The 21,781-nt window shown below is 44.1% G+C and overlaps 2 protein-coding genes across 3 annotated transcripts; both read right to left on the bottom strand.

Annotated features, from left to right (window-relative positions):
• Positions 1-553: 553 nt before the first annotated feature.
• Positions 554-3,595, bottom strand: bmp10l (bone morphogenetic protein 10, like). The gene is made up of 2 exons (XM_040198135.2): positions 3,040-3,595; positions 554-2,753 (listed from the first exon to the last, which is right to left on the bottom strand). The coding sequence occupies exons 1-2, from the start codon at positions 3,371-3,373 to the stop codon at positions 1,699-1,701; spliced, it is 1,389 nt and encodes a 462-aa protein (XP_040054069.1). The 5' UTR covers positions 3,374-3,595; the 3' UTR covers positions 554-1,698.
• Positions 3,596-4,633: 1,038 nt separating this feature from the next.
• On the bottom strand, positions 4,634-17,744 carry arvcfa (ARVCF delta catenin family member a). Of its 2 annotated transcripts, XM_040198132.2 has the most exons (16): positions 17,235-17,744; positions 13,997-14,173; positions 12,942-13,561; positions 10,694-11,172; positions 10,429-10,612; positions 10,207-10,324; positions 9,862-10,030; positions 9,299-9,316; positions 9,105-9,176; positions 8,067-8,194; positions 7,528-7,678; positions 7,251-7,443; positions 6,774-6,885; positions 6,591-6,678; positions 5,753-5,811; positions 4,634-5,568 (listed from the first exon to the last, which is right to left on the bottom strand). In XM_040198132.2, the coding sequence occupies exons 1-16, from the start codon at positions 17,253-17,255 to the stop codon at positions 5,476-5,478; spliced, it is 2,682 nt and encodes an 893-aa protein (XP_040054066.2). In that variant the 5' UTR covers positions 17,256-17,744; the 3' UTR covers positions 4,634-5,475. The 2 variants fall into 2 exon arrangements, with proteins under 2 accessions (XP_040054066.2, XP_040054067.2); XM_040198133.2 differs by lacking the exon at positions 9,105-9,176.
• Between the last annotated feature and the right edge of the window lie 4,037 nt (positions 17,745-21,781).

Below are 21,781 nucleotides of genomic sequence, written 5' to 3'. Positions count from 1 at the left end.
AATTTGTTCACCGCCAGTGGATATCTCCGCGCTGCACACTCGGCCTGTGTAAATCTGTGTGCCGACTGAGGATCCCATTAAGTTTGAAAGTTCAACAGTGTTATTCCGTCATCGTTATCTGCTTCCGACTGTTAACAGCAGAAGCGAGGTGGCGATGCCACATGTCATTTTTCCATTTGTGTGTTTGCCGAGGTCGCGATAAGGGCGCTCAGCGTGCCCGTGTCAGAAGTGGGAAGCGGGAGGCCTCAGAGGGCACCGGGCAACCTGGCGGCCGGCGTGTCATTAGAGCACGTTGGCGCTGGAGACCTGGAATCTGACACCGGCTCACCTCACAAATGCTGCCACTTGGAGCGGCTCCTCGTCTCTGAGTGACGGTCTACAAGACTCCAGGCTCTGACACCTCGTTATCACCGCGGCATGGAGGCACGCGAAGAGAGGCCCGCCAGGCATGTGACGCGAGAGGAGGCGGGGGGGGGGGGGGGGTTAAGGTTGTTACGGTTACCTGACAATGACACATGGGTTTGAGACAAGAGATCACAACTTGCTCCGGGACTATTTTAGACGTCAGGTATTTTATTTTTACAAGCATGGTAACATTAATATTGGTGCGAGAACCAAAAAGCGGCCTACGAACGGCTTGGGTGTGAGGAAAGATTTCACAGCGCTTGACAGAGATGTTTGGTGCGAGAAATTGTTCAGACAAGCAGCCTGGGAGAGCTCAGTGATACTGTGAAAATCCTCTCCCGGTGAAAAGACAGAGGAAAATACATTTTCTTTTCAAGTTTGGCAAGCAGAAATGAGGAAATGCGTGTCATGCTATAAGTCATTTCAAAGGCTCCAACATATGACAGGGCTCAAAGATATAATTTACAAATCTGCAGCAAGTGTATTCAACTATGAATCGTGTTGGCAAGCATGTCATTCAATTACAATTTAAGAGAATTTTCCTTTGAAAAAAAAGCATTCTATAAGTAGTGCAAATCATTTCAATCTTGTTGATTTTTCTATTCTTTTTGAATAAGCTGAAAAAAGAATGTTTGACAAAGGTTTGTGATGAAAAGTCAGCGATGATGCATTTGGATTTTTGAATGATGTGAGAAAACTTCACTTTTGTCAGATTGAAACTGGGCACTGAGGGTACATCTTTTGTGCTTAGATCTCTCACACACATGTTCAAATTAAGTACTTTTACTGTTGTAAGTGCTGCAGTACTGAACCCTTTGACTCGTCGCAAATGACAATAAGCTCATTTCATCAGAAACAAGTTGCAGAGAAATCTTTAGCAGAATGTTTAAATTTAATCTTTCTTTTTTTTCACTATGTCATACAGAACTGAAGCCACATCTGCAAGAATATGTGCAAGAATATGGCCTGTGATTGACAATGAATTGTAGAACTTATTAAAAAAAAGCATCCTAAAATACAAAATAATTGCTAATAAATACAATAAATCATGACAAACGGCTTTATATTCTACACTAATACAACATAAAACGATTTACCTTTATACAATTACAAATGTACATCCTGTAGCACAGATTTCTAATTAAAAACTACTCTAGACTCGTGTTTTTTATACAACACCGTGCTGCGGAAACAAGCACATGATAAGATAGAAGATAGCTAGATAGATCGCAGTGTTTCGGAGATGACGATTGAAACGATGGGTGCACAGTCTCTATCTCTGCGTAATAGTTCTCATCTACAGCCGCACTCCGCCACCACCATCCCCTCATACTTGTGGTTGAACGTGATCACCCCGTTTTCATGATAAAGGAGTGAGATAGGCTCCAACTTGGTGGGCACACAGCAGGCCCGTGACACTTTTTCCGGACTCTTATTGCTCAGCAGCGTCTGCACTATGGCGTGTTTGGTAGGCGAGACCTCGGAGGTCATTGGTGGGTTGCACACGCCGTTGCACTCATACGCCTCGTAGCCCACAGGTTGGATGATCCAACTATCCCAGCCGATCTCTCTAAAATCCACAAAGAGCGGGGTCCTCTTGCACGACTCGCTCTTAACATTGCGACGGATTCGGGGAGGTGTGTCGTAGATAAGGTTGGACTGCAGTTGCACGAGAGACTGTTTGTCCCAGTCGTCATGGTAGCCGCGGCCGGCGTTGTGATTGAGGTGCCCCCAGAAAGCTTGTTGGCTCCGGGCCGCGTTTCCAGGAAGGTCATTCTCGTGCGTAATCATGTGGTTGAGCTCCTGTTTGTCCCGTTTGTGGTCTCTACTCTGATCATCCGAGAACACGATGATCACCGCGTTGTGTCTCCCCTCCAGGCTCCTGTCGACATCGAGCTCAGCCAACGTCTCGGCCTGCTCTGTGACCCTTTGTTTGGCCCCTTCCTCTTCTGACCCCAGACTTGCAACGTGAACCTCGAGTCGGTGAGTCGCACTCCCTGACTTCCGCCAGAGTGCAGCCACATGAGTCAGATCAAACGACACCCAGCTGTTATCTTTGGCACGGATATACTTTGTCACCAGTTCCTCCCAATCCTCCATCTCCACCACCTCCTCTTTATCCCTCCGTCTCCCTTCGTTCCCCACCTCTTTAGTCCAAACGACGTCCTTGAGTATTTTGTAGATGGTCACCTTGCAGTCAATGCCAGCATGTGGCCTTTGGGCCTTCTGGAACAGGGTGAAGAGGCGAAGCTCAGCTATGGTTATGTGCTCGTCGTGGCTTATTGAGAGGTTGAAGAGCAGGGGGAATATCCTTACGCCCCTGGCCGTTACACTGCCGGGGGAGGATTCTGAAATCAAAAAAAGAACAAAAAGTGTGTGTAAATGCACTTTGGCGGTTAAATATTAAAATGCACAATTTTAAATACACGGAAATGTTGTTTATTTTCATCATAATACTCAGAAATGGTAAACGCTGACTTCCCTGACCTCCCTATATCAAAATCAATCAAAGTAATCAACATTTTTCCACCATTAAGTTATCAGACTGTCAAACAAGCTCCCTGCAATTCTTTGAGGGACTTTACGGCTCAATAAAAAAAAGACTTTTAGTGTCAAACAAAACCAATGTTGTACCTTCATTTTTGAAACTGCGCACCACGTTGGCCGAGGGCACGGCGGTGGGGTCAGAGGCAAATCGGTCGTAGAGCTCCAGCATGTACTCTGGTGGCTCCTTAGGAGCGGCGAGAGGCTTGGTCCGGGGCCTCAGCCTTGTCTGGTTCACTGTGGACAGAAACTGGCTCAGAAAGTCCTGCGCATCAAGTAGCGGATTTTCACCCACAGCGACTGACACCCTGTGATGGTTCTCGGGGGACCTGATGGGGCTGCTCAGGCTCAAACCGATCAAAATCTGAAGCAGGACGTTGACGGAGCGAAAAAACCCATGGTTGGAGAAGGCTGAGATGGTCATGGCGGGGCGGAGGAAAGCCTAAAATCCAAAATATTGAGTATCAGACGAGAAGACGCAAAGAGATCCTTTGGAGAGGATGGCTGCGAGCGGCCGAGCGAGGACTCTTCTTTGCTGAAGGACAACAGGTTGCTTGGCGCAGAGAGAACACAGCTCTGCCCTTTGGTGATCTTGAGGTTTGGTTCTGAGGGCAGGGCTGTGCCGTCCAATGTGCTGTGCTGACATGTTTGGAGATGTCACCGAGGCCGTGCTCGGCCCTCCTCTCTCTCTCTCTCTCTCTCCCCACCAGGAAATCATGGCTGTCCATAATCATCGGCACTGATATTCTGTCTCATTGTGATGTTTGCTTTTGATTTGTCATTTGCCTTCTTTATGTGGCACAATGCCGGAATCAAAAGATATAACCATGATACTTTAGTTTGAGCGGAAAGTTATTGCAACTATATTCACCAAAAAGTGTGAGGAGTTAAACATTTGGGAATTAGGTTGTGCCATTTTTCCATTATCAATTAACAGTGTAGTTAATTTATGGTTTGCAATCTCCACAAGACAGCAGCGCAGACTCACTATCTCCTGCCTTCTCATCTTAAATTTAGTCAAACTTTTTATTTGGTGCTGAAGGGGATGAGATGATCAGGATGAGAAATCAGCTAATCTCCTTTTCATATGCCTACTGGTTATGTTTTCTAATAATGCCTGACAGACATACATGCAGTCATTGCTTATTTAAAGAAATACATAATTGACTTAAAAACAAACATGCTTATCACACGAGACTATTCTGCCACAGTGCTGCATGTCTGACATGCAAATGATGAATGTGTATATCTATGGACGCACAGTACTTGTGTATCTAAAATGCCACCACGTGTGCGAGTGAGGCCTGCAGCCTGCACGAGGAAACGTGACTAACGGCAACGCGTTTCAGTCCTCTCTGTGGTTGCGTGCGCCACACATGAAGTTCATAATCAGGCCTCACGGCTATATGCCGTTATGTGAGTGTCTTGACAGCTTGTCTAGTTGTACATGGAACATGCAGCAAAGAGGTTTTCAAAGTGCGAGGGGGGGGGGGGGGGGTTCTATCAGGGGCCCTTCAAACGGTTCCAGGGGAGAGCAGTGAATCGAAGGGAAAATGTGTTGTTATAAACTTAGTTATCAAAAGAAGAAGAAGTGGGGAATTCCGTTTGAATGCTGTATAATCTAGTGTTAAATAAATAAATATCTAGTCTGTATTGGAAAACGAGTATAGAAATGAAAGTGAGAAATGATGCACGTCATTTATTTTGACTTTTCATTCAACATCGTAATGCAAAAAGGACCACTGCAAAGCAGAGTGTTATAGAATGTAGGATCACTTACCGGTACTAGCTAATGCACATCAATAACCTTATTTAATAACATGGGTATTACAATAAATATTACAATATAAATACCTTCATTTCAAATATTAACAGTCCTTTGTTACACATTTACAATCCCGTCCCGCCTATCATTGAACAAAAAGATTTTCTTATGACTGCACCGTCTAGTCTAATGGCAGTTTATCTAGAATAAACTGAATTCAAAATAAATTGTTTGTTTTCGGCTGGTTAGGCTAGGTTGATAGTAGAAGCCTAACTCTAATTATCTCAAATACTCACCAAAATATTATTAAATTCAAATGATATCAGAATCCTCTAGCCCAGAACCCATGGGGATGGACAACAACAGATCCACATGTCATCTTAGGCCTTGTAAGAACGATCTCATACTTGTAAATAACAGTAGAATTTAAATTGTACATGTCATATATTCTTTGGAGTCATGAATCACCACGGTTTGCATATTTAGGCTGATTCAGATGTCGTACATAATCCATCATGAGGCTCAGGCATACAGTATACCATCCTAAATGACAAGATCTATTAAATGTTTTGCCAAATAACCTCCCTAATAAATACATGTAACTGTTTAGCACATTATTCCCAGTGAATAAAGGAAATTATTTTAAATTGAACACGTTGTCTGTCTGTACAAGAATGAGCAAATTGCACAAATCTGTATTTCGCCAATGGAAAGTGTCTCTACTGGATTTAACCGGCTCCACTGGCTGTGCGTTGCTGTGTTCACACCCAGGAGTCCAGTGGTGGAGGTTTGTTATCCATGAGGCCCACTGCGGGTCTGCCAGCTCTGATGAAGTGTTTTCTCTCACTTATCGCCTGGGTAGAGAAACATGCAAACAGATTGTGTTGGTTCAATTTGCATGAATGAAATTGACGATTTGAATTTGAATAACTGAAAAGTAATGGTTTACAACAAAATCCTGTTAAACAACGGCTACAGTTTCTGATTGTGCTCAATGCCCGTAAAATGTGAACTAATTCAGTGCCGTCAAAAGATTACCTGGAGAGTGTCTCTTTCCACAACCGGCCCTTTTCCATCTCCAGCTCTGTCATTTGGCTCTAAATTGAGGGAAAATTATAATGATATTCGCTGTAGGTAACATGGAAAAGGAGCGTCTATAAATACAATGAGAAAAACAAAAAAGATGCAAATCATCACTTTTACTAAAACCTCTGTAAATAAGTCTGCTTTTGGAAAGCCGAATCGTTTTTTGAGTTATTTTTGAGCATTTCACACAAAGTGCACGATTCCAAAACAATTCACGGTAAAACTTTTAAATAAAAAAACATCTACTGCTGTCTCCAGCAAGCACGTCATCCCGTCACCACCATGTTTCACTGAGACAAGATATCAAAGCCTCACATTAAGAATGCTATTAAATTAGACTGAAATACCAGTACGAGACATAGTTCACACCCATTTACCCAAATTAATATTTCAAACGGGTGTTAAGGTTATGTCTCAATTCATGAAGAAACAAAAGAAAATTCATGTTTTCTTTGGAAGCTAGAGGTCGCTCTTGGCGTGGGGGAGCTGGTGCCCTTTCGGAACAGCGTTCAGATGAAATGTGACCGGTGATGCGTGGGCCTGCTCTGCCTCTGGGAGAGCGTGTTCAGGCTAATAAGACAAGCCTCTGACCTGATAACCTTGGCAGCACATCATTGGCTTACGGCTACGTTACAGAAGAATATGGTCTGGGACAGAAAAAGGCCCATTTCTTTGTCCCTGACATGACAAGGACCACGGCTAGTTCTGTTCCCTGAGCTAGAGGACACTTTGCTCATTTAGATGGTTGATAACATTTTTTATAAGGAAATGCATGCAATGATTTGCTAACCTTGATTTTTGTCCATCAGAGGCAGGGTGATGTCATCGATGCCTTGCTTTATACTCTTGGATTTTTTAGTCACTCCAGTAGTTGTGGTCTTCGGAAGACGAAGAGATGTATGACAAACAGAATTTGTAAGCGTTCCTTTTGTCTGCGCTGGCATGCCACGTCTAGGGAATGGCAACAAAATACCTTAAAGTGGCTCTTGTTCCAACCAGCCTTCATCAGAGCTGTCCTCAGGTCCTTGTAGGCCCATATGGTCTGGAGCACATGGGAAGCTGCCTTGGTCTCCCGAGCTGCTTGGCTGACGACAAATCATTAGACGTTGTCGTAAACAACAGAGGACAGCTCAGAGACGATAATGTCCCGTGGATTAAAATCCTTTCCTGATTGCTCTGGGATATGATGCTTATAATATCATGAGCTGCTGCAACGAGGCTGATTCTACAAACCGATTGCAACACCAACACTGATTTTACTCTTCACTTAACCCAAGTCTGCAAAATAAAAACCTGAAACTTCGGCTTTGTATTTATTTCTTAAAAGGCTGCAGCAGTTTTTTATTCGATCTTCTTTTTTTCACCGTTTAGTTTGGAATACTGTTCATATTCCCAAACGTGTGTGCAATCGAAAAGTAGTTGACAAACAGGTTAAAAGACATTCAAGTACCTTGACTTGTTGATGGCAACCAGTTTCTGCACTGCATGCCCCTGTATGAGCGCCCGGGCGTTCTCTGGGCTGTCCGTGATGATCTCGTGGATGGTGTTCAGAATAGACACCACGGTATCCCCCTCGAGATTCTTCGCCGGGTGCTGCTGCCCACATGGCAGATTACCGACAAGGTCCCTCAAAGCGTAGCTCCCTAGAGGACGGGAGAGACAACAGGGCACAGTTAGTGCGCAGGTGCAGAGCCACGTGTTCGCAGAGGAGAGTCGGGAGACCGGACCTATTAGGTCTTTGTTCCTTCTGTCCATTGCCAGGTTGCGAAGGGCGATGGCTACGGCTCGCACCACTTTGTCCACGTCTGAGCGCAGCAGCTCCACCAGAATAGGCAGTCCTTTCTCTTTCCTCACGGTGGCCCGGATGTAGCTGGACCACTACAAGAGCAAACACAAAAAAATGCAGCTGAGCGATGTTTGTGAGTAGTAGAGATTTGTCTTTTGGGGCCATTATTCAAATCTAAATTAGCCACTTATCTCTCCACCGTTACAAAATCCCGAACATCACCGCACGAATATCGTAAATATAAAGTAACAAATAAGTTCTGCACTTTCTAGATGTCTAAATCCAAGGAATCTGGTCACTTCAAGTCGTTATGCCAGCAGCCGTGATGATAAACTGAGCCAGCAATGTGTCACTAGACAACTAAATCGATTTAAAGTTTATTTAAATCAATTTTAAGCTTCATAGAGATGCTTTTTTTCAGGTTCGGGATGCTCGCCACGATCAAAGTGTAAAAAACTAGAACTTTTCCCATCGACTCACAGCCCAGTGACCCGCAGCGAGGTTCTGCAGCGCCCCTGCGGCTGCCTCCAGGGTGTTGTGGTTCTGACTGCAGGTGAGAAGAGAGAGGTAGAGCCTCACCACCTCCGGCTGGTACAGCAGTTCCAAGCCTTTGAACAGAGAGGCAGAGAAAGTCAGGGATGACATGCAAGCAGAGGTAAAACTCCTGCATCGCCATCAGTGGCTAAATCCTTTAAAACGATTAGGTTGAGAGTGCTCCACAGTTTCCTTGGTGTTATAAGGTAGGCAGGCAAATATGTTGATGAATATGATGAAAGCACAGGCAAAAAAATGACGTCTCTGTCAGACCCCTGCAGAGTTAGTTTTTTGTTGTTGTACTGAGCCAGTAGAGATCGCTGGACGTTTGACAAGTACATCGGGGAATATAACATGCTGGACATACTGATTTGCATTCACTGACTGTGAGTGTGGGGGCCATGAGCGTAGCTTTGATCTCTGTTCAAACAGCAGCCGGACTCACATGAATACCGTATTCAGCACAGTACACTTTCCCACGTATGCATGCACGCACGCCTAAAAACAGCAGCTTCAGGGTAAACACAAAATGGTAAAGATAGTTTTGGAATAGCAAATAAATACATATATCAGTGTCAGGCAATATCTTAAGAGAATTCCAGTTCCTGCCAAAGAATGATGTTCCCCCATGTTGCCAGATTTTGGTTGGAGGGTCATTTGGTTTTAGTGATGTAACTCTCCTCAAGTAGTGCAGGTGCTCGAGTGCGACTTTGCATTTAAATTAATTGTCTTTGAGGCCATGCCAACATCATGCATACAAAGCAGATAACATAACGCATAAAGTGGATACTGATGCTCGATTATAGTGCTGTATGATGATGATGATATATGACGCTTTTCATTTTCTATCTAGCTTTAATCAATCAGAAATAAGCTCAAGGTATAGCCTACTTATTTCATGACGACAGTTGTATCCCGGTAACCATTTGTGTGGAATTTAAAGTGTTTTATGTGGGTTGTATATTACATGTAAACAGTATATACCTTTCATTTGTTCTGTACGTTTTGGTAAATCCAATGTACCGTATTTCCTGTCCAATAATCCCTTTTTCCAACCTGCACATTACAGACATATACATGCACACAGATACAAACACTGTTTTTTTCATTGTGTCAAATTTGATGTTAAATTACAGAATCACTACCAAGAAAATAATCTGAAGGACGAACAGACTGACCTTGATTGAACCACTCCTCTGGTGAATCCAGTTCAAAGGGAAAAGAAGAACAATGTCAAAGACTAGATTATGCAGCAGCAGAAGACAGAGGATGTAGTGAGTCACCGGGGGGGGGACTGACAGTATCAGGTTGGGCTCACAGAGGCATATGTCAATTTTGTATAATTAGCTAAATGGTTAGTAGTGGGGAAAAGCCATGAAAGTTTAAAGTTTACAATTAACTCTAATGTTATTGTTTCTCCATTAAGCTGTGTCCTGCAACACAAACTGCTGCCGCCTATTAGATACTGTATGCCAGCTGTAATTATAATAATAACCTATATTGGTTTATGCATTCTTTCTTTAGTTTAAATACCTTCAATTGTGTGGTGCCAAAATACTAACTGATGCGTTAAAGTATAAACAAGCTAAGTAAAGTAAAACAACCTGAAAACGACTGAAAATAGCAGTTCTTTTGCAGCACAAGATGCTAAAACAGATGCACCGTTGTCTCTTGATTGCACACACACTATCAGATCTCTAATAGATCATGTTGATGCCATCAAGCATAACGGGCAACGAACCTTTGGGTCTTTTCCCTCCAAAGCAGTCGGTCTCATTCTTCTTCTTCTGGTGTCCCACTGATCTCATCAGATGAGTAGCATGGGGTTCCTGAAATCGCTCCGCTCCCGGAATCTCTTTGTGAACATGATAGGACAGGTTTCGCAGGATGCACACGCAATTCTCCACTGACTGAATCGAGGACAACAACAGAATATTTCAATCAAAGATGACCTGCAGAAATGTGTACAGCAGCAATTGAATTACCATTTGGGCAAAATTCACAACATTTTGCCCAAATGTACCAGGGTGCATGGTTTGGTATGATAACAATAATATTTCTTTCCTCAAGTCTTTAACTTCATGACCTTATTATCAGTGTCCTTGTTGACAACAGCTGACTGAAGGGCGTGAAGGAGCGCGTCCACCAGCCCCTCGCAATCCCTCAACCTCTGGCGAGCCTCCGCCCCATCTGAGCTAACGTTCCTGCAGAAACAACTTTGTTAGCAAAGCTGCAAAGACTCCATCCACCACTGGTCTATATTCCGTGGCTGTTGGCATTTGTTCCAAAGCAGTAAAGCAAAGGTTACCTCAGACATCCGGAGGTGTTCTTGAAGACTGTGTTCCACTCAGCACTCAGCAGTTGTGAGGGGTTGGATGAGTCTCTCCTACATCCTGAGTATGGGATGATGATCTCATCAGTCAGTGTTTGAAGCCCATTGTTGATCACCATCATCTTCAGCGGCTCATGTGAGGAGAGGTTCCACAGAGTTCCTACACAGGAAAGAATGCAAATGCTGTTGCTGGAAAAATTATGGATTTAAACTTATTGCTCCAGGAAAAAGTGAGCGGTACCTGTGACTAACTCTTTGACCTCAATGCTGCTTGACTTCCTCATCAGTCTGACTAAAGCTTGGATGCCATCACAGTTCTTGATGGCCATTTTGTTGTTGTGGTCTTTTCCGTAGGATATGTTGCGCAGAGCCCCGCAGGCCTTGCGGTGGACCTCAGGCTTAGGGTGGTCCAATAATTCCACCAAGATGGGCACCCCGTTCAGCTGGCGCACCTCCTGCTTGATGCGGTCGCTCTCGTAGCACAGGTGCTGCAAATAGGCGGCGGCGTTGGACTTGACTGGGTCCATCGGGTGGCCGAGCATCGATATCACCTCGTGCAGGTTGGGGTCCCTCCAGCGCGGGTCTCTGCGGATGCTGTCCAGGCTGACCATGCTGCTGCGTTTGTGGGGGAACTGCAGGGTCTGCGCTCGGCACATGGCCTGGAAGAAAGGATTCAGGTTCCCCTCCAGCTGGGCCATGAAGGCGTCGTCGTATCCACCTCTGAGGACGCGGAGAAAAAAAAGCATGCATGCGCGTAAGCGTCGGGCCAAAAACTAAAACGTAGCACACAAACATAAAAATGGAATTGTTAAGCCTCTGAACCAATGAGAATGATAAAGGTGCAGTTTGTCCAACACACGCAAACAAAGCTGACAGGAAACTAAGAGAGATGTCAATCAAAAACAGTATAAAAAACACACACAGTCCTCTGAAGAGGTCTAATGAGCCACATTAGCTGTGGGAGCATTTTATATTTAAGTGTGAACATGTTGAAAATTACAAAAACATGGGTGATGATGGCAGTTGGAGGGGAGCATTTATACTAAAATCTGTACGTTGCAGCCAGCGACATACTGATTAGCTTTGCTCAACCTAAAGGCTGAAACACTTCAAACCTCTAGCCTTCCAAACACAGAGTATCTCCACGGCGCACTAAATAACATTTTATATATTGTTTGAGTGTAAAATGTTACGGTACTGCAGGGGGGTTATTTCCTGCGCTTTTTCTTGTTTTTCTTGGTCAGTTATTTGCTGTGATAAGAAGATTCCCACCAGAATTTGGTTGAATGGGACAGAGGACAGTTTTCACTCTGCTGCTTTGAGCCCCAATGCGACGCTAGGCAAGTTGTCTCCTAGTTGACCTAATAATAATAATAACATAGCAGACAAATATAATATTGAGCAAGAAAATGAACTAGGATATCTCCCAAAAGTCAAACTATTGTTTTCAAAGTGTGTTCAACCGTCTCTGTGAAAAGGGTTTAATAGCATCTCTTATTCTAAAAGACTGGCTTAAGGGACTTTAACAGCATTAGTTGCTTGTATTTTTTGTTTACAGTTCTGTCATTTCATGCGGGATAAGGAAACGCTTCTGGCAGGCAATAAAAGGTAAAACCTCCTTATTTATTGACTTTGCAGCCGGCTGCCATTCCCGATTGATACCAGCTGCTACTTAACTGCAGTCCATATGTCTTTGTGGTGTCCAGGGTGACTCACGGGACAGAACGGAGGGCACCGCCGGGTGTCTGTGCTGCTACAAAGTCTGATGTATCATTTTCACAGCAAGTCCTCTGTGATCAAATTGGTGCAGTGTTGATTTGGGCATTGTTACTGCCGGTAATGTGTCAGCACACAACACTACACACATACACTCTTTCATTGGCTATTTTGGTAAATGCTCAGAATTTCAGGATTATTGGCCGTGCATTTTAGTTTCTCTTTTCAAATCATGTCATTAACAGGAATAGGGTCAATTTGGTCAATTTACCAAATTGGCTTGTCAAGGAATTTGGACACATTAACTTCACATATGGTATATGTTGTCAGTCTTTACATTGTCTCTACATAAGTAATGCAATGAATGTCAAAAGTGAATGACCTCGGGTTTAGAAGAGGTGGTTTTGTATCCTTTGTTAAAGGGGATATTATTATCAGGGAGAATATAATATAAAAATGAATAAAATAATAATAATTGATCCTCTGACTGCGTTCTGACCGGAAAATGTGTTTAATGGGTTTGTTGAAGGATTTTGATTCACCTCAAATAAACAGACAAAAGTCAGTGTTACTCAGTAGACTGAGTGACAAAGCAATATAGCGATTAGAACGATTATTCTCCCGTGGCCCTTTCAACGGGCCAAATACATAAAGTGACTGGTGTTTGACCCCATCTAGGTACCATGGAAACCAAAAAAAACATACTTGAAATCTGCTTACACAGTCGCCCCTGAGGGATCAATAAGGCGCAATCTAATGTTCCACCCTCGTACCTGGTTCTGGAGGGCTCTCTGAGGAGCTCCATAGTGGTGATCGGCCTGAACTGGTGGATCCCCCTCAGTGTTGGGTAACTGTTAGCCGGGCGGCCCGTCTTCACGTCCACGGGGTTTTCTCCCCGTTCGCTGAGGCCGTCCTCCTCCGCCTGGCTGCTGAGCCCTGCCGGGGCGTAGCTGTCCCGGAGGAAGGGCAAGGTGTAGTGGGCCCCGGGCTGGAAGCTCTTGGCGGGCCAGTAGCCGTGGACGCTGGTGCGGGACAGGCTTCCGTAGCCCGCGCACACCTCCCCGCCGACGCCCCGGTAGCTGTCAGGGAGGGTGTACACTCTGCTCTGCCTGTCCCGGTTCACTGGCTGATGCCCCTCAGGCTTCTGCACAGCCGGAGGCTGAGAGGGCGCCGTGGTCGTGCTGCTGGTCGGCGTGGTCGGCGTAAGAGGCTCGACGGGTTCAATGTTTGCGGCGGGAATCGGTTGCTCAGTAGGATTTTTATCCTGAACATCTGGAGTTGGGGCATTGGGATCGGTCGTGTCAGATGTCTGGAAGTCCTCCCGGTGTGTCTCTGAGGGTTCCTGGGTGTCACTGGGGGCCTGTTCGCCCTCTTGTTCCACGGGCTTGGACTCCTGAAAGGATGGACGCATCACAACTATTATAGCGGCAAAAATCTCAGCAGAACCTCTGTTGGGTTTTATAATCCCATTTTCTTCTGAAAGGTCTCAGGTTCCTTCACTTAAACGAAATGACGCCAATTTTTTTGTGTTTACAGTCAGAGCAGGAAGTTTTTGGTTTAATTTACTTGTAATAGAGCAGAGATGTTTTTGTTAGAGTGTGCGTTTTATCTTACAGCCTCGCCCGGATCATTTATCATAGTGATGATCCATCATCATTAGTTCAGCACTTTCATTTACCTGTTAAAAAATGTATTTTAGATCACGGCCATGACGTTTGCTTTCGTGACTTCTTTAGTCTTTCAATCAGTCTTTCCAATCAATTGAATACTTAATCAAATAAAAAAAAAATACGTCAGCAACCATGAACGTCAGGAAAAAGTCACGGACCTCAGTGTCTGTCTGCTGCGGCGTGTCGGTCTCCGTGGAGCTCTCATTGGTCGAGGTCATGGCGGAGGCGATCGAGGTGGGCGTATCGAGTTCATCGTTGGTAGTCGGGTTGTCCAGAATCGCCTCTTTCACCTCCTGCGACGAAGACAGTGGAGGAGGCCCCTCTGCAATCTGCTCCTGCATGCACGCAAACAGAAACCAATTGGACTGTCACTTACGGTTGATTCAGCATTATTTCGTGTTATGTACACAACGTTTGAATGGGAAAAGATTACAGGGTGGATAACGCCACGGCGGCACACAATGTTATTAAAGCTGTCTTCATATGACAAGGGGAGCTGCATCTGATGAGGAGTTATGAGCAAAGTCAGCATTTGATTGTCCAACTCATTTATTCTTAACATGATCTGTTGAATGGAAACTGAGAAAAGCCAATGTACACAGTAATAAAATGAGACCATCCGGATGATCGGATATTTTTTCTATGTTTAAGCAATTTGATGAACTATGATGTTATTGAGCTGTCCATCGGACAACAATACTCAAGCTGCTGCAGAGCCGGGGATCATGTGTAGACAGCGGAAAAGACAACTCGACAGATATAATAAAGGATAAGATGTTCCATTTATCACTTCTTGGCTGGGGGGGGATTCTCCGGTGTCATATGCTTATGGGCTAGAATGAGAAACAGTTAGCTCACCTCCATCAGGTAAGCATCAGCACGTGTGTTCGGTTTGTTCATTCAAAATTCAACGCTCGATTCCTGTCTGAAAGTGCCTGAAAGCAGACACAGGTAGTGTAGTGTTTGGTCATAAACTAGGACGGGGGGGTTTCAGTGGTTATCTGTATGGGCCAACATGTCAAAATAAGATCAGGCCATTACAGATATATATTTATGCTTTAATGCCTCTAAACGGATGTGTACAAAGTAGCTTAAAGAAAGATGGGATTGGAAGTTACTGTGACTGAAGTTATTTGGTGCTAGACTAGATTTACCACCACTGTCGCTTAAATCAATAACCCAGCTGCTGCTCGGGTACAACATGTGGATGTTTCTGTACACTTGTTTGTTGTGACACTTGTTTATTTCAAGTAGAACTTAAATTCTTGTTTTCCTTTCAACAAAATGGCTTTCGTCAACCAGAGTGGATGAATTATTCAGCGTCCTGGACTGAGACACAACTGGAGGCAGTAGGAAGTGTTTGACTAAACACTTTATATGCAAATTTTCTAACAATCATCCCGTTCACTTTGGCCACGTCTGCAAGAATTTGCTTCCTTGCGCAATTGATTTCAATCAATAAACGATTATCAGGCACACGTCTTTATGGCGAACAATAATTCAAACAGAATTAGACGGCTTTATAATAGAAAGAAATCAATTCAATTCCATTATTTATAAACCACTGTTTTAATTGCTTATCCCCTCTATATCAATTTTCATAAAAAATAGCACCGATAAAAACACCCTGAACGATGCAGATTATGAAAAAAAAGCTCTTAAATTTGCCAAACCTCCTCTTTCTGGGGCTGCGACACTAAGCCGAACAAGAGCTGAGAACTCAACTCCACTGCGATAAATCCGGCCGCAGTGAACAACTGACTGGACGTGGAGGGAGAGGGGGGGGTTTTCTCCTCTTCTTTAAGCACAAGGGCCCCTCGTATCCGTGTGCGAAATGTGTCGGAGGCGCGAGGAGAGGAAAAGAGACACACAGGGGGGAGTCGGCAGCAGGGACATGATCCCGGCTTAAGCCCCCCCCCTCTCCCCCTCCTGCAGAAGGTTGATTGGATTTTGTTAGGCAGCACTAAATGAACACAAGGCCCAAAAACAGACTTTCTGCCGTCTACCAGCAGCTGGATTGACAATTTGGAGGACAGTAATGGGCTGGACAGGGAACTTTGTGCCGTCCCCCCAGCTGCAGGGAAGGCCAGTGCCGCTGTGAGTCAAGACTCATTTAAATAACTCACTGCAGCATCACTAACCAAATGTGCTCCCGGAGCCAAATAGGTCGAGATGAAGATTCTGAATCTGACTTCTGCTTCAAAAAAAAAAAGAAGTATAATTAAAGAATAAATGCTGATGTTAGAAGCGGCGACGCGAGGGACAGAACGGCGTGATTAGCATCTGGTTCCCGTCAACTCTCGGTATTGAGGCCATCCTCAACCAGGCTATTATTTTGGGAGGCACACAGCCTGATCAGATGGTAAGTGAGTTCACATTTTGGTGAAGAGCTCAAGGGCACAAACAGGCACAAGCCATGATTCAAACCCGTCACAAATCCATTTCAGAGAGCAGAGATGATTTCAAAAATGAGCACACCGGATTGCAATTGAATCAATATGGTCGGCCATTCCGTAGTGATCAAACTCAGAATAAATCAGCTTCAACAGACCGTTTGCCTTTTTCAAACTGCGGGATTGAACATTGTAATGTTTCCATTGGATAATTAAACATGACATCAGCCCACTGATGTCAGAAGAGATTAGTCACAACTTGGTCACAACTCATCTGTCCTCCACTATTTGTTGAATCAGAAATGTGCGTATTTGTGTCTGGAAATCTACACAATTTGTAATTCCACATTGTGAATGAAAATGTAACTGAAAGGAACCCTGCGTTTGAACAATTTGTCTTTATTCAGAAGCAGTCCATAATTCAACCTGGTTGCTCAAAATAGATACAATACTTTAATTGACATCCCCAAAAAAGGAATGACGTTCATTCTTAAAGTTTCTATTTGGAGCCTTTTTTGACTCCTCTGATCCTCAAATAGTTAAATGCTGCATGGCCAGATTTAATGTCTCTCTGATACATCATGGCAATACACTTACCAGTGTGTGCAGCATCCCCCCCCCTTCCCCCCGGAGGAACAACCCCCCCATGATGCAATCAAACATTATCCCCCTTATAAGCTTGCCTGTGCATTTGCACACATGCACAGCTGTGCACATGCAAACACACACACACACACACACTCACACTCTTGATGAAGATGTTAGCATTATGTCCCCGTGCACACAAGGAGACTGCACCGAACAGCAGTGAGATGCAAGGCGAGGAAGCGAGTCATGCCTCCTTCAATCACCATGACATAGGCAGAATGCAAAGCCGGGGAGGGCTACAGTTTTATGCAGGAAGAAAAGAAGAAAAAAAAACCCTGATAGGCGTAAAAGAAGAAAAAAAAAAAAGAGGGAGGGAGGGTGAGGAGCAAACAGAGCCATTCCACCACACACTTACCTCTTTCACTTCGGCAGGCATTGCCAAAGCGTCTCTGCTCCCCTGCAGGTGATGAACAAGATGCGTCCCCCAGTGAGACGTCTGTTTCTCTGCCTCTGCTGAATCCTTGCCTCGACTCTCCCTCTGAGCGTTTGAGGCAGTTCAAACACGAGGAGACATCCTTCCACCCAGCTCTCACCAGCACACGTCCTCTCTCTCCCCCCCCCCCCCCTCTCCCTTCTCTCTCTATCTCTATCTCTGTGCCTCCCTCTCTCCCGTTATTTCTTTTTCTCCTACAAACACGCACTAGACCAACCTTGCACACATTTGCTCAACACGAACACACACACACACAGAGAAGCAATAAACGCTGAGCTCTGTCTCATTACTGCACTCCTCCTATGATCTGTGCTGCAGTTGATGTGTGCGCGCTATGAGCAAAGGTGCTGAATCAAGCTGTGTGATGCTGAGCCTGTGAACAGCTTAGGCAAGTGCAGAGCCCTGCAATCATGCGTTCTACCCATATTTTCTGGCAGCCTTGGTGCGCAGTCAGAGCAGACACACATGCGCACACACACACACACACACACAGGCACACACCATTCCCTGTGGGCTCACAAAGTAGATGCAGCTGGAGCAGCCCGCACTGGTTCCGTCCTATGTCACCCATGTGCAGGATGATAAAGGGCGAGGGATGGAGTGCGCAGCACCAGACGGGGGCAGAAGCTCCATTCTGGAGCAGCTTTGTGCCGCAAACTGCACCAAACAAATAAAGCCCCTTTTCACCAGCCGTCACTGTCAGCCCACGAATCTTCTGACAGCACCTCCTCCCAGCATTGAACGGAACAAACACAACACTAAAGAAAGATTTGTTTAAACAAGGAATTGATAGGCGAGTGCTGCACCTGTTTTTTTTAGACTTTGTCACATTAAAAGTTTGAACGTCTCAGTGTGGTTGTTGTTGCACTGTGGCAGGTATTACGTCATTTCTTTAACATGTGTCTGAAATAATAACTTGAACTGAAACAAAATCCGCTGCAAGATCATGATCGAAGTCCCTGCAGAAAAAAAGAAAGAACATCTAGGAAATCTCATCAGAAGAGACTGCAAAAGGTTTTTAGCAGATGATCTGCTTTCATCCGCGGACCAGCTGTCTAGCTTATAGATTTCAGAGCAACCCTCAATGTCATTGATCCCGGCACATTTAGAAATCTTCAATGGCCTCCGTAGTATTTTTATAATCTCAACAGGCGGAGCCGAGGGGGTTTAAGGACTGCAAACCTTTAAGAATCAGGTGTTATCTTAAAAAGGACTGCAGTCCCCCTTTAGCTGGTTCTCTTTTTATGTAATCCCTGGTTGCTAGTGAGATTGTTCACTTTAGGAAACCTCCATGATAGTATTATTCAAAATATCTGCATCAGTACAGTAGCACCAGAAACTGTCAAAGAGACACTTCAAATGAACCTTATAACTGAAGTGATTCGATTCATTATTGAAATCAGTTTTAAAAAAATCTCCCTCAGAGACGGAGAAACGTCCATGAGACGGAATGTTTTCGCATCAGAAAGATTTACTGACACCAACACGGGTGAATTTGTTCCAGAAGTTATTTCTGCTGTTCACCGCTCTCCCACATTTTTACTCCACACTCCGAATTTCATTAAATGGAAAGTAGGAGATTAAGTGTGTTAATGGTGCTCGGTCCCTGACAGGCACTAGAACATTTTTTAGCCCATCAGGTATCTTTCAAACTGCTTGAAATATTTTTGCTAAATATAAATTCAGAGAACTTGAACAACGCTGCAGACAAAAGGAAAAGGCATAAGAATGTCTGGTCCACTGTTTTACCTTTTACCTTTCAACACATGTGAACAATAATATCACAGTGGAGCTCTTATCCCGGCACATCATCTCCTCCTGGTTTCATAACGTTCTCCATTGCTCCGTACAACAGGACAGAAATTGGCTCCTGCGAGGAGGGAGAGGAGGATTTAATGAACGTGGTTCAATCACCAGGAGCCCTCAATATCATCTTACCTGCAGAGCCAGAGAGAACCGGCAGTCGTAGACGCGGCGGTTCCAAACCAAGGCTGCTGTCAAAAACTCAAAAAGTTACCTCCTAACGTCTGTTCCTAACCACTTTTCCTTTACTTCAAGGAAAACTGTGAGAAAAGACATCCTCAGTCATAAGAATCCAACTACTTCCCACAAGTCACGTTAATATGATTCGATATATATATAGATATACTATGTGTATCTATATACAGTATGTAGATACAATATATATATATATATATAAACAGTGGAGGTCCATCCTTCCTCCCGTTACCTAACAATGAACAATGCTTTGGTAGACACTGACTGTTGACCAATGAAATATAAATATAACTATAAAAAAATTAATATATTTTATTTATAACACACTCTTCATTAGCAGATCTCACTGTTCAATATCAACATTTATTTTGTGCAATAATATAGATTTAAGCAATAGAATGCGTTGTAAATCACACCAGGTGACGCTAATCAGCCAACGATTGCAGAAGAATTTATAAATGCACAGACGACAAGTCCAACAGTCGGATCAGTGCGCGAGAGAGAGAAGTTATTGCACATGGCGTCCTCTGAAAACAGACCATAACCTTTGACCAAGAATGAACAGACTTTTATATCTCCGTTCTCCCCGAAGGCCGAACAAAACCAGCATGTCTCATATGATCAGAGGCCGCGGCGACTATTAAAAGCAGCGTTATGAAGCGCAACTACGATACATTAAACACACATTTTGAGCAAACATACTCGCTCGCATACGAATTGAAGGTACAGAAAAGAGACCAATGCGATGTGAATCATTGTGAAGTTCTGGGCCTTCGTGTGAGGGAATTCGAAAATCAAAGTTAATCGAGCAAGTTTCATCGACTCCTTCTGAAAAATTAAAAATGTACATAATCATATTTGATATTCAAACATCTTCTCCTCTCATCTTTCAAAAAACAACCAGGAAGATAAAAAAAACTAAAAAAGAAACAAGTGATTGGGGGTCAGTGTGAGTCAGCGGGAAATGAAACCTTAGTGCGAGGAGTAAAAATGTCATTTCTGATGGATGAGACCTCTTATACCCAAGAAATTTTACTGAATTTATTGACATTTCCACACGATGTAAATTTTCAGAAATGACCTGCAGTTCATGGCACTTAATTTGACAGAATGTCAGCTTTATAGATCTTTCAGCCAAAACGAATGTTTCACTCGTTATGCTCCTCTTTCAAGCTGGCACACTTAACCCCCTACACCTCACATGCTCATCTTTTCAAAGAGATTACGCGCACGGAGACGTTAGACAGTTGTTTTTTTTAAACCGACTTTTTCCCTCAAACGCGTCTTTCTAATCGACTCTTACGGGCTTCATTGTTGAAACGACAGCGAGGGATGCTGTGACACAAAAGAGTGTATTCACCTGACACGCATTCATCTACCAGTGTGTCAGCGTCGCGTCTCGCCTCCGGGCTCCGTCGTTTTCACCCAAGTGCTGCACAGTGGAGGAATTACATTTATGCACTCGACGAAGCCCCACGTGAACACTGATCGTTGGCGTATTAGTTCACGTTGCAGGATCTGACTGTAAATATAAGAAAACGTGGTTGTTATTTCCCTTGTCATCTTTCCTGGAACAACCGCACAGACAATTCTTTAAAAAATTGTATAGGCTGTTGCCTTGTTTGTGTCCAAACTCAGACACTCGACTCAGGTTAAGAGGCCTTTTGAAATGTGTTATAAAACCGGTCATAATTGTGAAGATCAGCACTGAAGAGGAGGCAGCTGGCTCTTATGTGTATTCAGGTTGGATAAACAGTGTCTCTTTCATGGCCATCAGTCATATTCTGCACATTGTAGATACTCTGTGCCTCTACAGGCTTGAATCTAAACAACCAGCAAGGTAGCGTTGCAGGAGGAGGGAAAAGGAGTTACACGAGGTACAAAAGGGCTGATCAGTGCAGTGTCGTCATGAACAAAATCTAATTCTGCATAAACAGATAAATTGAAAAAAAAAGAAAAGATTCTCCACCGAGGAAGCTGCACAGTCTGAGACAAGACAGCTGCATATTGTGTATTCATGTGCGTTCAACATCTTTGGCTGCAGAAGCCATTTTTGAAAGTTATCACCCTCTCTCTCTCTCTCTCTCTCTCTCTCTCTCCACTTTATTTCATAGCACTCTAAAGTGTTTACCGTCCAATAAAAATGTAGAATAGAGCAAAAAATCCTTAAAAGGCCTCCGCTGCATGACTACACTGCCACCATGGAAGCACTGTGTTGGGATTAAAATGCTGCAACTCAGACTTCATCTATGGGTTGCTGCTTTTTATTGAAGGACAGTCTACCTGGACATCTATTAGACCCGAAAATACTTTCATTTTTTTTTGCTTTTCTACAGTCTGTGATTCATTGTCTGCGGCTTTTGCCTGACCCGATACCCTTCACACACACACACACACACACACATAGTTCTCAGTAGCAGCAAGCATGAATAAATCCTGTTCTACTAAGTGTATTGACACATTTGAAAGCG

The sequence above is a fragment of the Gasterosteus aculeatus genome, chromosome 14, assembly GCF_964276395.1.
Source record: "Gasterosteus aculeatus chromosome 14, fGasAcu3.hap1.1, whole genome shotgun sequence".
NCBI lineage: Eukaryota > Metazoa > Chordata > Actinopteri > Perciformes > Gasterosteidae > Gasterosteus > Gasterosteus aculeatus.
This window is presented reverse-complemented; position numbering and strand designations above follow the sequence as displayed.